Raw genomic sequence first — 12,500 nt, forward strand, 5'->3', positions numbered from 1 at the left:
GTATTTTAGTTTCAATCCAAAATAAGGGCATTGTAGCTTTTATATATCTCTGTGATCCACGCGTACATGTACGGGAGCCAAAAAGTTCTTCTAATGACTATTTACATTCTCATTTCAAAGGACGGAGTATATTAAACGCGAAAGACAGTGTTTCATCACATACGATGTACAGCGGATTGCTTTGGACAACAATTAAGGTGTTTCGAAATGTGATCATACGCTCTCTCAAGTGTCTCTCTTCCAAATCGAAATTTATACTTGAGAATAAACGGAGAAATAAAATCCTAAATATCTATGCTAATTACCACCTGGTATCCAAACCACTGTCACGGTTCTGATTTCTTTTGTTTTATCTTGATTAATTATTAATGAATTTGAGAAAGAGTGTTCTCAAACTCATTAATAATTCATCAAGTTAAAACAAAGAAAATCATAACCGTGAAGGAGGTTTGGATACCAGGTCTTAATTAGCACAGATATTAAGGATTTATTTCTCCGTTTACTTCGTAGTTTTTGTTTCTATTGAGATGATAAATCAAACACTCGAGACAGTGTTTCATCAGCTATCCAAACACCTTGAATTTTCGTCATAAATACTCCGCTGCACGTCATATTTTCAATTCTCTTCTCGGTGTTTGGATAGTCCGATAAAACACTGTCGCTCGTGTTTGATATATTACATCTCACATCTGAACACGCCGCGTTAAATGGAACTGTATCCCACCTGTTGCACTTCACTCATTGATGAGTCAGACGTGGCAGCTGAACGTGCAACGTAATAACCAATAGGCTTGCCGCATAGCTCGTCACTGGGTTCTGTCACGGAGTACGTGTTAAAGACATCCCAGTCATGGCCATGCGCAAACCGCACCCGATACTGTTTTCCATCATCGCTATTGATGACGTAGATGAGAGTTCCTGGTATGAACTCTACGTTAGGGCCAAACAGATCTCGAACTGTCCCGGCGTCCATTTCGTGGTCATGATTTCCACGGATGTAGAAAACTTTGACATCATCATTTTTAGCCATCTGTTGAACAGAGCTGATGAATAGAGAGCAAACTTCATTTTGCTTCCATTTGGCCTTTCGTTCGTGATTTGATTGTGGAGAAACAGTGTAAGGATCCAGCCACATTTCAAAGACATCACCAAGTAATATCAGCGTATTGAGAGTATCCTTGAAACAAAAAAAGAGTCAATTTGACAACAGCGTTAATGATTATGATCATCATGATCATCATCATCATCATCATCATCATCATCATCATCATCATCATCGTCATCATCATCATCGTCATCATCATCATCGTCATCATCATCATCATCATCATCATCATTACCTTGGTGTACGACGTTCAGTCATTGTTTACAGCTTTCAGTTTTTCCGAAATTCAATAACAAATGTTTGCATGACAGCGTTACAGCACCTATACCTATGTTTGTAAATTTCTTTTCTACGAGTTCTTTTCGAACTCCTAGTTTTATTTCTTCCCTCACTTTAAATTCTTACTAAGATGTACTAAATATCAGCTAACGATAGTTAGCTGATATTTACATATTGATTTACATATTGATATTAATTAATATATGCATACATGTGTACACGCGTCACGTAATAATCACAAAGGAGATATTAAATACATGTAGCATGAAACTTAAACTTTGGGTTAATTTTGGTAACTCTATAAAGATATGATGTCACCTTTGCCATGTTTTTAAGTTGTTCCATAAATCCAACCAGTCGTTCCTGAATTCCTTCACTCCACTGCGAGTCAAGGTGAAGGTCACTCATGCAGATGATCAGGTTTTTCACGGGATCATTCGGGCGTGGCATCTCACGAACAACAACTTGCTCTGCGTCTGTGCCAGCCGGTGGTTGGTAACTGTAAGTAAGTGAGTGAGTGAGTGAGTGAGTGAGTGAGTGGAAGTGAAGGAAGTGAAGTGAGTGGAAGGAAGGAAGGAAGCAAGCAAGCAAGCATGCAATCAAACAAGCAAGCAAGCAAGCACTCACGCACGCAAGCAAGCAAGCAAGCAAGCAAGCAAGCCCGCAAGCACGCAAGCACGTAAGCAAGCAAGCAAGCAAGTTAGTAAGTAAGTAAGTAAGTAAGTAAGTAAGTAAGTAAGTAAGTAAGTAAGTAAGTAAGTAAGTAAGTAAGTAAGTAAGTAAGTAAGTAAGTAAGTAAGTAAGTAAGTAAGTAAGTCAATTATTTATTTAGAGATGGAAGCGCTAAATACTAAATGGCATATTGTACCTTGGACAAATGAAATTAATTGGAAACCTAGTATAACGTACCATATCAAGGTCTAGCCATGTACTTATACTCGTTAACTATGTTTGGAAAAAAGAAAATTTGTACGGCCAACGCTACTATCATCTTACTCTAACCACAAGAACTGACTGTAAGGGTTCTTTGTGTTTTGTTGATGGCTTACCTTGGTTCTTTCGCGAAAGTGTTCTTTTTGCTTTTTGCTTTAGACTTCCACGTCAGAAAGCATTCTCTTGGCGGAGCAGCACTGACTTCCTCCAGGACTTCCTGAATGACCGTGTGCTGCGACTCGCTATCATCTTCAAAATCTCCGTGTGTTAATCCTAGCTCTTGCGCAGTGCATGGGACAGAGGCATTCATACAATCTACCACAGGAATGCAATCAGAGCATTGAAACAGTCGTTTCTCAGTTTATTGCATATGCACTCCTTTAATGTAGTTAAAAATACTCTGTGTTATCTTGAGCATGCACTTGTAACATTGATCCACTGATGTGTTAGTATTTTAGCTTCTAATTATATAGCTGTCAGTAAATCCTATATTGTCAGCACAACTATTTTTCCTTAATTTCTGAGAACTGTCCAATTTGATATTAAATTTGGATAGTTTCAATTAGGACTTTCAACTAAGATGCACAATTGAACTGTCCAATTTAAGAAAATTGGACAGTTTTGTCTCAGTTAAACAAATCCAAGAAAAAAAACAACGTGTGACAGTCAATTAGCGCAAAGCAGCCCTGTAAACTTGTCGCGTGGTTAGTCGACAATGGCGGAATTTTATTAGGCAGATTTGCACGTTTTTTCCATTCCTTTTGAGCTTTTCGACAATAGAAACGAAAACTAGAAATTGTCCACGTTGTCAGAAGAGGAGCTAGCTATAGTTAAAAACGAGAACCAAGACCAAAACAACTCCAAGTGTACAAAAACTGGCTGACTGACGTAATTGCAGCGAAACGAAGCAAGAAAGCTGGAATATATTCCTCGCCATGAGCTAGTATTAATGCAAATCTTTGACGTTTTTTGCTGAAATCCGAAAAAAAGACGGCCACTAATACAAACGTGATAGTGTAAAGGAGAATGTCATATTCAAGAAGTTGTAAAGCCCGTTCCGACATTTTGTTTACGACTTTTAATTTCGTCGATCGATGCAGCATTTCATTCACTTTGTAGCATAAGCTTTGCAAACTCAGGTTAAACAAATTTAAGTGTTTTGTTAAGTTTTATTTGTGAAGACAGTGCTTTGAGCGAGTTGCATATGCTGTGTTATGCCTACTATTACCGAAGGGTTTTCCCGTTCTGGACATAAGTTTATTATTTACGCTGGATTGACTTACTACTAGCTATATAATTAATATGAAACAGGACTACATGCTTGTCCAATTTGCAAATAGTTAGATGAAAAAAATTCCGAGGGCAGCCAAAATTGGACGAGGCCGTAGGCCGAAACCAATTTGGCTGTCAGCGTATACAAAAATCCTAACTTTACCTGATATAGACCGCATTGCCATAGCCTCCTGGGAGATACGGGCTAGCTTGGCCTCGCTCAGATGCAGGTTGTCATATGCATGTCTGTCTAAGGCCCTGAGAGCATGTGGGTAAACATCATACACAGCATTTTTGCCCAGGATCAAATCCATATGGCTATAATCGGGAATCTGGATCAAGTCGTATTCTTGGTTTGGATGCGCCTCTTTCACCAGTTCGTATGTGGTGCGAGTGCTCTCCGGCACAAAGACTGTGTTGTTCTCACCTGGAACACAGGAAGGAATAAAGCATATCAAATATAAGCAACCGTCCTTGCACGTATACGAGGCTCTTCGTGTTTTCTCTTTGACCTATATAAAGAGGACATGACCTTTTTTGGTAAATCTTTGATTGTGAATCATGGAAAGCAACGGACGTCTAATTTTCCATTTTTGCTCTTTTCTTATCTTATAAACCGAAACAAACGGCAAATTTTTTGAGGGGGTGTGTGTGATTTGGCGTTACTGCCCGCCTAGTCATGACGTCAAAAGGTTGCAGACTGAGAGGAGGATTTCATTAATGTCTGTGCCTCGTAAATATCTGCGCTTAAGCTCCTTCCAAGACAGGAAACAAGCGCTCGCTTTGGGTAACTAAAGAAGAGTCTGAGGCAACTAAAAAAGGGCGTGCAAAGTAATACGGGCTCACCTACAAGGAAGGTGATTGGGATGTCCAGCCGTCCGATCTTTTCCAAGTAATCTGGAGATTTCAGGCGTTCTTTCTTGTCCACATCAGGTAAATAAATGTCTTCACCAGAATAAGACACGAATTTCTTCGCCTTGAATGAATTGCGCATATGCATCGCACATTTAGTGCTAAAGTAACCAAAGATCTCGTGGAGAGCTTCATGAGTCAAGGAATTCAAGTTAGCGTGTTGAAAAAGAGGGCCATTAATGAAGATTATTCTATTGAAGAAATAATAAAAACAACTCAGTTATGAGAGATACAGCATTACGACCTGTCCCTCTTTCCCATAGTCCTTATATAGTAAGAATGGCTGAACAGAAGCGGGAGTAAAAAGTTGATGAGCCGAAAAATTCAACAGCATGTCTTTGGCCTATCACTTTGTTTCGTTTCTCTATATAAGGACTAAAAGAAAATATAAACTGCTTGTAGCCAAGAGCTGCATGCATGATTTAGAACTAAGATAAGTGTTTCCTTGACTTGAGTAGAAGATGGGTCAACGATAAGTTCAATACGCTGTTTGGTAAAATTCTAATCAATGGCTTTTTCCTAAATACGGTTTCTATAGCATGAATCATGGAAAGATCTGTTTGAAGTCGTATATACTTTACTAATAAAGTTGGTTATGCCCAACGCTGTTTAAAAGACCATCATATTGAAAAAGAAATAAGATGTCGGTCATCCTTAGAAATAAACAGGTTTACCCCCGGGGACACTTTCTTATATAAGCTATATAGGTACGTTCGGTGCCAAAGGGTTTGGTTTTTGAGAGTAAGAAAGTGTTACAATAAGTGCACCGGACCCAATCTTTCAGGGAGTTTCCCTCAGAGTTTAATTAACTCAAATTAACGGGGGGCAGTTTACCTGTGACAAGTAGGGCTCTGGCATCTTTCCTTATATGGAATGACACTTTCACCGACATGCTTTGCGAAAGTATTAAACAAGTTGTCCATTACTTGCGCTGTATTTTTCGCGGATTCATCAATTCCAGAAACTCCGAGCATCTCAAGCATTCCAGGAATGTAAATTCCTAACTTGAATTCATTGAGCTGACTGGCCATTGTATGTGCCGCCACGTTGAAGGAGATCATGTTTCTGATTTTTCCCGTCGTTCTGCCAGTAAGAAGTGCTCCATAGTTTATTATAGACCCAATGCAATGTGCTACCACTTGAAGAGATTTCTGAAAGGAAGAATGTTACCAGTCAAACAATGTACTTCATCGACTTTGGTTTAGAAGTCGATATTGACATGTTTTTTATATTACGAAATCCTATAAAGATTGAGCATGTTCCAAATAATTTAATAGTGTTAGCCCATTATAAAGGACGATCAGCGACATTAATTTTTTTGCTATTCAATAATTAATTTTATCTAAAAAATAACTATCATCTAAGCACCCACATCTCCTGTACTGCGCAAGCACATGACCTAGTTTTGAACATAGTGCAGGGTAGTGCAGAGTAGGGTAGTGTAGGTAGTGTTAATAAGTAAACAGTTATGGATACACCTTACCAGCGTGCTGATAAACTGATCATCAAGTGTTCTTGCTTACCTGTTTTGTTATTTCCAGCACTTTGTCGATCAGCGCAGGGCAGTCATATTTAGCACAGTCGTCCAATGTGTAGTCACTATAAATTGCCCAGGGCAGATCACATGACGCTCGCCAATCAGCCAACCATACGTCATACCTAAAAATTGTTATTAAATCATAAACGCTCTTGGTTTTTTTATTTTTTTTTTGTCTTTTTATATTAATTGCAATTTTTTTAGCTTTAGGAATTTTTCTTGTTGTCTTTAATATCAAATTGTAATTCTTTTTATGTTAGCTATAGGAATTTTTGTCTTTTTATATTAATTGTAAGTTTTTAACTTTAGGAATTTTTCTTTTTGTCTTTTATATCAAATTGTAATTTTTTTTATATTTAGTTAGTATTAACAGGTGAAGAGCCATGACATTCAAGTTTTATATGTCGACGCTGTAATTCTGCGAGATCACGTTCGGTGCGCTGAAGGGACGCTTCGATGGCTTCTTGTTGTTTAGTGACTTTGCCTTGTAAGACTTTCATCTCGTTCATTTCGCTTTGGGAGCTTTCAAGACTCTCTTTTATGCTAGCATTTTCATCCTCGAAAGTCTTGATTTGTTTTCCAAAGTCTTCCAGCTCTGGGATGAGCGGTAGGAGCTTGCTAAGCTTCCCGTCGATTTCGGGTACTGTAGGCGAGCATTTGTCGCCATGCATGTTTGGCAGCTATGATTGTCGTTCACAAATACTTCTTCTTCTTCTGTTTGGGAACTACCTTCACGGGTGCGCTTTGAAGGTCTTGTTGAATCTTGGTACTTCGACATTATTAATTCTCTTATAAAAGCAATGCGGCCGTATTCGGGTCTTTAAGAACGATTTTATGTGGAGTACTGTTCGCACACGTCCGCCATGTTCGGCTTCGCTACCAGTCCTCATCGACTTACTAACCACAAAATCGACTGGGACTCTGCTGAATGCTTAACCTACAGTACTAACTATTTTGATCGACTGACTCTGGAAAGCTGGTTCACAATCTTAGAACAGACGCCTCTCAACAGACGACATAAACAGAACCGACAAACGGAACGCAAACAGAACGACTTAATTTTACTAACAATAGACGGAACAGAGCGACTTAATTTGACTAACTATAATAAACGGATCGAAAGTGACGTGACCAATTACTGTTGACAAACTTTACACGAGTCTTACAGCCAATAACATCACGGCTAAATTGACCAATCACCTTCAACGGAACAGACTTATAACATCATCGACTGACAACAACTTTTCACCTGACTCTGAAGTTGACATCCGCTCAGGTTGTCGAAACGTCAGTCACCATACACCCCTAAGCCAGACGACGAGCATCCGCGCCCCTTTCATATGGGAGTCCATTCTGGGCGGCTAATAACACTTTTCTTTCCCCGATTATTCCGAATATCACGAAAAACCTCATCCAAAGATTGTTTACTTCAGTCGATAAAAATCGGAATTATCTTACCTGTGTTGCACTAGGTACTCTGTCAAGTTGGGCTCAATAGTGTCCAGATTATAAGTACCCCTGCTCATTGCAAGACCATGAAACAAGATGACGGGCCCTTTGGTTCCTCCTTTGTATCGAGTCAGTTTTAACTCAACCTGTAAAACAAATCAGATCAGTCTGGGAACTTTAACTGATGCCTGTGAAGCCCAAGCATTTAGTTTACAGTTCATAAAACTAATAATAATTTACTTCACTTTTTCCAAGGCACCTTTTTATGACATTTCCGCGCCCGCCACTTTCAGCTTCAGGAATAAGATTTTGAATTCTAAAAATTTTAAATCTAAAAAAGTATATACTTTACTAAAGTATATATTTTTTTATATTTTAAACTATTCATTAATGAGATTTTGCACCAAAAGAGGGAAGAAACAGCTACTACTAATTGGACATTACCCAGAATTCAGCGACATATCCGAGACTTTGATCTAATTGCGCCGAACAAGAACAGTAGTCATAATTAAATGGCCTGCAAATGTCAAAAGAGCTTATATTGTGCTCACTTACGTACTATAAATCTACTTTTTATCTGAAAGATAAACCTGAAAAAAATATTCGCTACAAAGTGATTCTGTGCTATACTGTTGGTGTTCTGTCCCTACATGACGAACTGTTAGAATTACTTCCTAATATTTTTATTTAAACCCAGAGCTCCTATGCACAGGTTCATATCGTTTCATAAAGAGCGTACCTTGTCTTCTGTGACGCATTTGTACACCTCAGGGGTGGCCCCGTTCAACTGCAGGGGTCTCTTCTTCCTGATAGGAGCACTAGGACTTAGCAAGTACTCTTTTGACGTCACAGGGCCGTATGATTCCCAGATGGTTCTCGCAAAAAACGAGCCAAATCGTGAAATCCATTTCAATTTTTTCAATCTGCTTTCCGTGTTTGTCACTTCCAGCGTTGCCAGTTGCTTTGCAAAGTTTGGCAGCGAAATGAATAACTTCGCTCTTCCCACAGGAATTCCCCAGAAGGTTGTGCCTGAATAGATCGTAACAAACAAAGTCGTTGTGTCGCTCAATCCAATCTCTCCAACATGATCTTTATGAATCAGCTTGACGCCCTTGAAGGCAAATTGTTGTCCTTTGTGACCCGTGAGAATCATTTTGTAGACCATTTCTTTCGTCTCGACATGTTCGGCACTTTTACTGAACAGTTTAAACTGCCCTGTTGAATGGAAATATAATATTATTAAAGAGATTCCTCACTCCTGGCATAAGATACGTACTTGGAAGAAACATCTGCCTGCATGAACGTGCAAAAGGTCGTGGACTTGACTTTCGATTGCATTGGTTCAACTCGAATTTTTCTTCTAAGTGTCTTGTAATAAAATAATAATAATTAAAATAATGTTAATGATAATAATAATAATAATAATAATAATAATAATAATAATAATAATAATAATATGTAATATGTGAATAAGTTTTTTAATCAGAATGTATATAAATATTATATTTTGTTTTTAGAGATTGATTGTAATTTAGAGATTGACGAATAAAAAATTATTTCATAAATAATAATAATAACTATAATAATAATAATAGTTTTATCATATTCTCGACGTAGTCGCGCCGTGAGGGAGTTACGCGTCATGCTTGTTGGACAGTGTAATAGGAAGTGACGCGTATGTATGGAGTGTATAGGGGCGGTCATGCCTGTGTTGAGTACGCGTGTTGTGTGAGTGCTTTCATAAGACTTCACCGGTCCTCATTGTAGTGATTGATCGTAGTATGGCCCGCTGCGGTCGTCCGATTTCGAGGCCCCCCTATTCATTAATTATTATTTTTAATATTATTACTTTTATAAAAGTTTTTGAGTTTTTTTTTAGAAATTGGTTAATAAAGTGTTTATTTAAAAAAAAAAAAAATTATCATTATTATTATTATTATCATTATTATTATTATCATTATTATTATTATTATTACAGGACACTCAAAATTTACATTGCGCAAATTTCATCAGTAAATATCCGAGTTACAAGCAAAGACTTCGAGGTATTTTTCTTTTAATTTATTATTTTAGTTTATTCTTTTAAGATCGTATAAGCTGAGTAATATAATTCACCGACTTTTTAAACAAACATCTCAAAATATTATTTGCGTATTCCTTTATGCCTGCATTTTATTTTTTGTAAAGCCGAACCTCTTCGTCAGGAGACACGGGACGAAACTTTTGACTGAATGTTTCGACGGGAGGCTAAAAATAGAGTGTTTGTATGGTCTTGTATGTGGCTGTAATCATAATGAAGCATCCGCTTACGAGAGGCGTTTGTTGGTAGAAGTTCGACTGTATAATGAAGTAGAATAAACCCAAAATACTACCATTTAGTTTAAGGGACTGAAACACGAATTAAGTTTTGCAAAATGCTTGTTACATGTATGAAACTTGACTTTTATAACAGCCAAGTAATTACTTCTTTATATCGATCTAAATAAAAGAACCATAGCTTCATTACAAGCAAGTATGGCTCTTAGGGTTTTTATAGCTAAAACTAAACGAGATTAACTTTGAAAACTGTTCAGCCTTACCGCAACCCATATCGCAATCTGTTTTAATAATCTTCATATTTTTTTCATCTGCACCTAATTTGACATTTGGTCTCGGTGTTTTCCGCTTTTTTTTAGGCGATGACGTCAGTCAAGCCTTATGCCAAGGGCAGTGGGCGGAATTTGTACTACTTTCTGTTGCGATCGACCGATCATTGCGACTCAATAAAACCGAATGAGTTAACAAGAAATCACTGCAAAAAACACGAAGCAAAATACTCCTGGAAAGTTAGAAAGGACTGATACAAAGTATAAACGAAAGAGACAAATAATGTATTTGCGAGTTTTATTGAATTCAGTGGACAGACATGATCACATCTCTACATTTACTAATACAATGGAAACGTTTGACCTTGCGTATCGCTTGCGAGAAGTATTGAATATTATCGTATATCGAATGTCACACTACAAGATAACGCAACTTTTTGTTGAACAATCATTCAACACTGAAGTTGCCAGCTACTTTTATTTAGTATACGTTAATTTTCCTGAAAATTAGTTAAGACCCCTTTGGGAAACGTCATCGCCTCTGCATGCACTGCATGCCGTTTATTAAAAAATGTTCCTTCACTGTTTTAAGTAGTTAGTTTTATATTTCATTCAATTTGGTGGTCATTTTCTGAGGTCAAAATATGGCTTAAATCCGTGAATGTTATACAGCCGCAACTGATGGATAAATGCATTTACTTACCTTGTGAAATAGTCATTGCCCCTTCTGACAAACTCGGACAAGTAACCGTGCCAGAAATTTTGGCCGAGTGAGCTGGATCCCAATCAATCATACGTTCAACGTCATCACTCTCTATGGTGAGTGTAAACTCACATGGTGAGCTGCTGTACTTATCTCTTGTGGGCTCAAAATTCCCGACCATCTTTTCTGTGAAACGAATACCTGGTTTCTGTTTTTTAAATGTTCTGTGGTCTAGAAAAAAAATTAGCAACTTAAGATAATTTAAATATTTATCAAACAGTTTAATCAACTTTAATGGCATCAACACAATTTTTTATAAGGGTAACACCCAACAGTGCAAGAAGTATTAATTCTATTTTATTAGACTAATTAGAGTACATAAATAATTAGTGTCGATAACATTGTTATCGTAGCTAAGGCGGCTTGGAAATGAATATTCTTCAGCAGTGCTTGGTGAGTGTCTGATAAAAGTGTAATGTGAAACGAAACACATTGGAAATAGTTTGCAGTTACAATGTTAAAAGAGTTTTGAGTCTTGCAAGCCTGAAATAGCACTTACTCGACGGTGATAAAATGTTGTTAGCAAGAACTTAATAAGCTGAGAAAAGCAAGTATTTGTGAAAGAAATATCTTATTTATTTAATTTCTTGATTTATTTCTTCTTCTTTCTTACCTAAAGGAATGAATGTGTCATAGTCTATTGTCCATCCCTCTCTCTCGGCCATGAGCCTCATGCAGCGTTCGGCCAGGCAAGCTATTGTCATTGTTGGGTTGATGCCGACTGCTCTAGGAAGAATTGCTCCGTCTACCACGTACAAACCATCTAGGGGTTCGTCTGAGTCTCCTTTTGTGATATTACAATGGATAAAAAATTAATGAATTTGGTTGGGTCCGTACCGAGGTCTTAGTTTCATAGCTTTGCTTATGGATTGTTCAAACTAGAAAAAGTCATTCACAGACAGTTTTTAAAATTTGAAAGACTAGTAACTTATTGTAATTGTAACCAACCTTCAAATACTTGTCCCGCATGATTTACAACAGCTGTCTGTCCAGATTCACCCATTGGACACCCGCCCAATGGATGAACAGTGACGATACTTTTGCCCAACGCTTCTGTCCACATGGGGTTCTTAACAAAACTCCCTCCCAGTCCTTTTGTGACTTTCTCGAGAGCTTCGTTCACACGGTCAAAGTTGGGGCCACGTCCAACGTCTTTCCACTCGATGTCAATGTTGTCGCTGTTTTTATCAAAAGTTATTTGCCCACCAGCGTCATCGTGGCTCATACAGACAAAGGTGAGAGTGTTGTCCATGCCTTTACCATGAAGCTCCTTAAAAAGACGATTATAACGTAGATGGTTTTAAGCACACGGTTTAGAATGTTAAATTGTTACATATTTATACTCATAATTATTTATAATGTGTGGTGTTTGTTTGAAGTAAATGCTACTTTGGACAAGGTAGAAACAAGTTATTAAGTTCAGTAAATTAAGATGTGTCTTTTTATCATAAAGCACTTTGATTGTGTCTGACTCATGTAATGTTTTTGAGCGTACGACTTCATTATCATCTCCAGAGCCGCTTGTCCCTCTTTGCCAGCTGCTCAAGGGGCACGAAGAACAAGTGGCTCTGGGAACACATGCGTTTATTGGATAGATCTTTAACAATGGAGATTTAAATTTAGCAAATCAAGTCGACCGATTCAAAATCCCTTTTTTGTAAAGAA

General features: G+C 37.7%; 1 protein-coding gene across 1 annotated transcript in view; it reads right to left on the reverse strand.

Annotated features, from left to right (window-relative positions):
• The window catches only part of LOC144642228 (uncharacterized), a 28,067-nt gene that overhangs the window by 10,261 nt on the left and 5,306 nt on the right, over positions 1-12,500 (reverse strand). Inside the window, exons 5-15 of the mRNA XM_078501210.1 lie at positions 11,784-12,105; positions 11,449-11,619; positions 10,776-11,006; positions 8,227-8,702; positions 7,497-7,633; positions 6,025-6,160; positions 5,336-5,652; positions 4,436-4,692; positions 3,753-4,016; positions 2,434-2,632; positions 1,703-1,883 (exon numbers count right to left, since the gene is read on the reverse strand). Of these exons, the coding sequence (XP_078357336.1) occupies positions 1,703-1,883; positions 2,434-2,632; positions 3,753-4,016; positions 4,436-4,692; positions 5,336-5,652; positions 6,025-6,160; positions 7,497-7,633; positions 8,227-8,702; positions 10,776-11,006; positions 11,449-11,619; positions 11,784-12,105 (2,691 nt within the window). The remainder of the gene's footprint in view (positions 1-1,702; positions 1,884-2,433; positions 2,633-3,752; positions 4,017-4,435; positions 4,693-5,335; positions 5,653-6,024; positions 6,161-7,496; positions 7,634-8,226; positions 8,703-10,775; positions 11,007-11,448; positions 11,620-11,783; positions 12,106-12,500) is intronic.

This window comes from Oculina patagonica, chromosome 2 (assembly GCF_052425735.1).
Source record: "Oculina patagonica isolate OP01 chromosome 2, crgOcupat, whole genome shotgun sequence".
NCBI lineage: Eukaryota > Metazoa > Cnidaria > Anthozoa > Scleractinia > Oculinidae > Oculina > Oculina patagonica.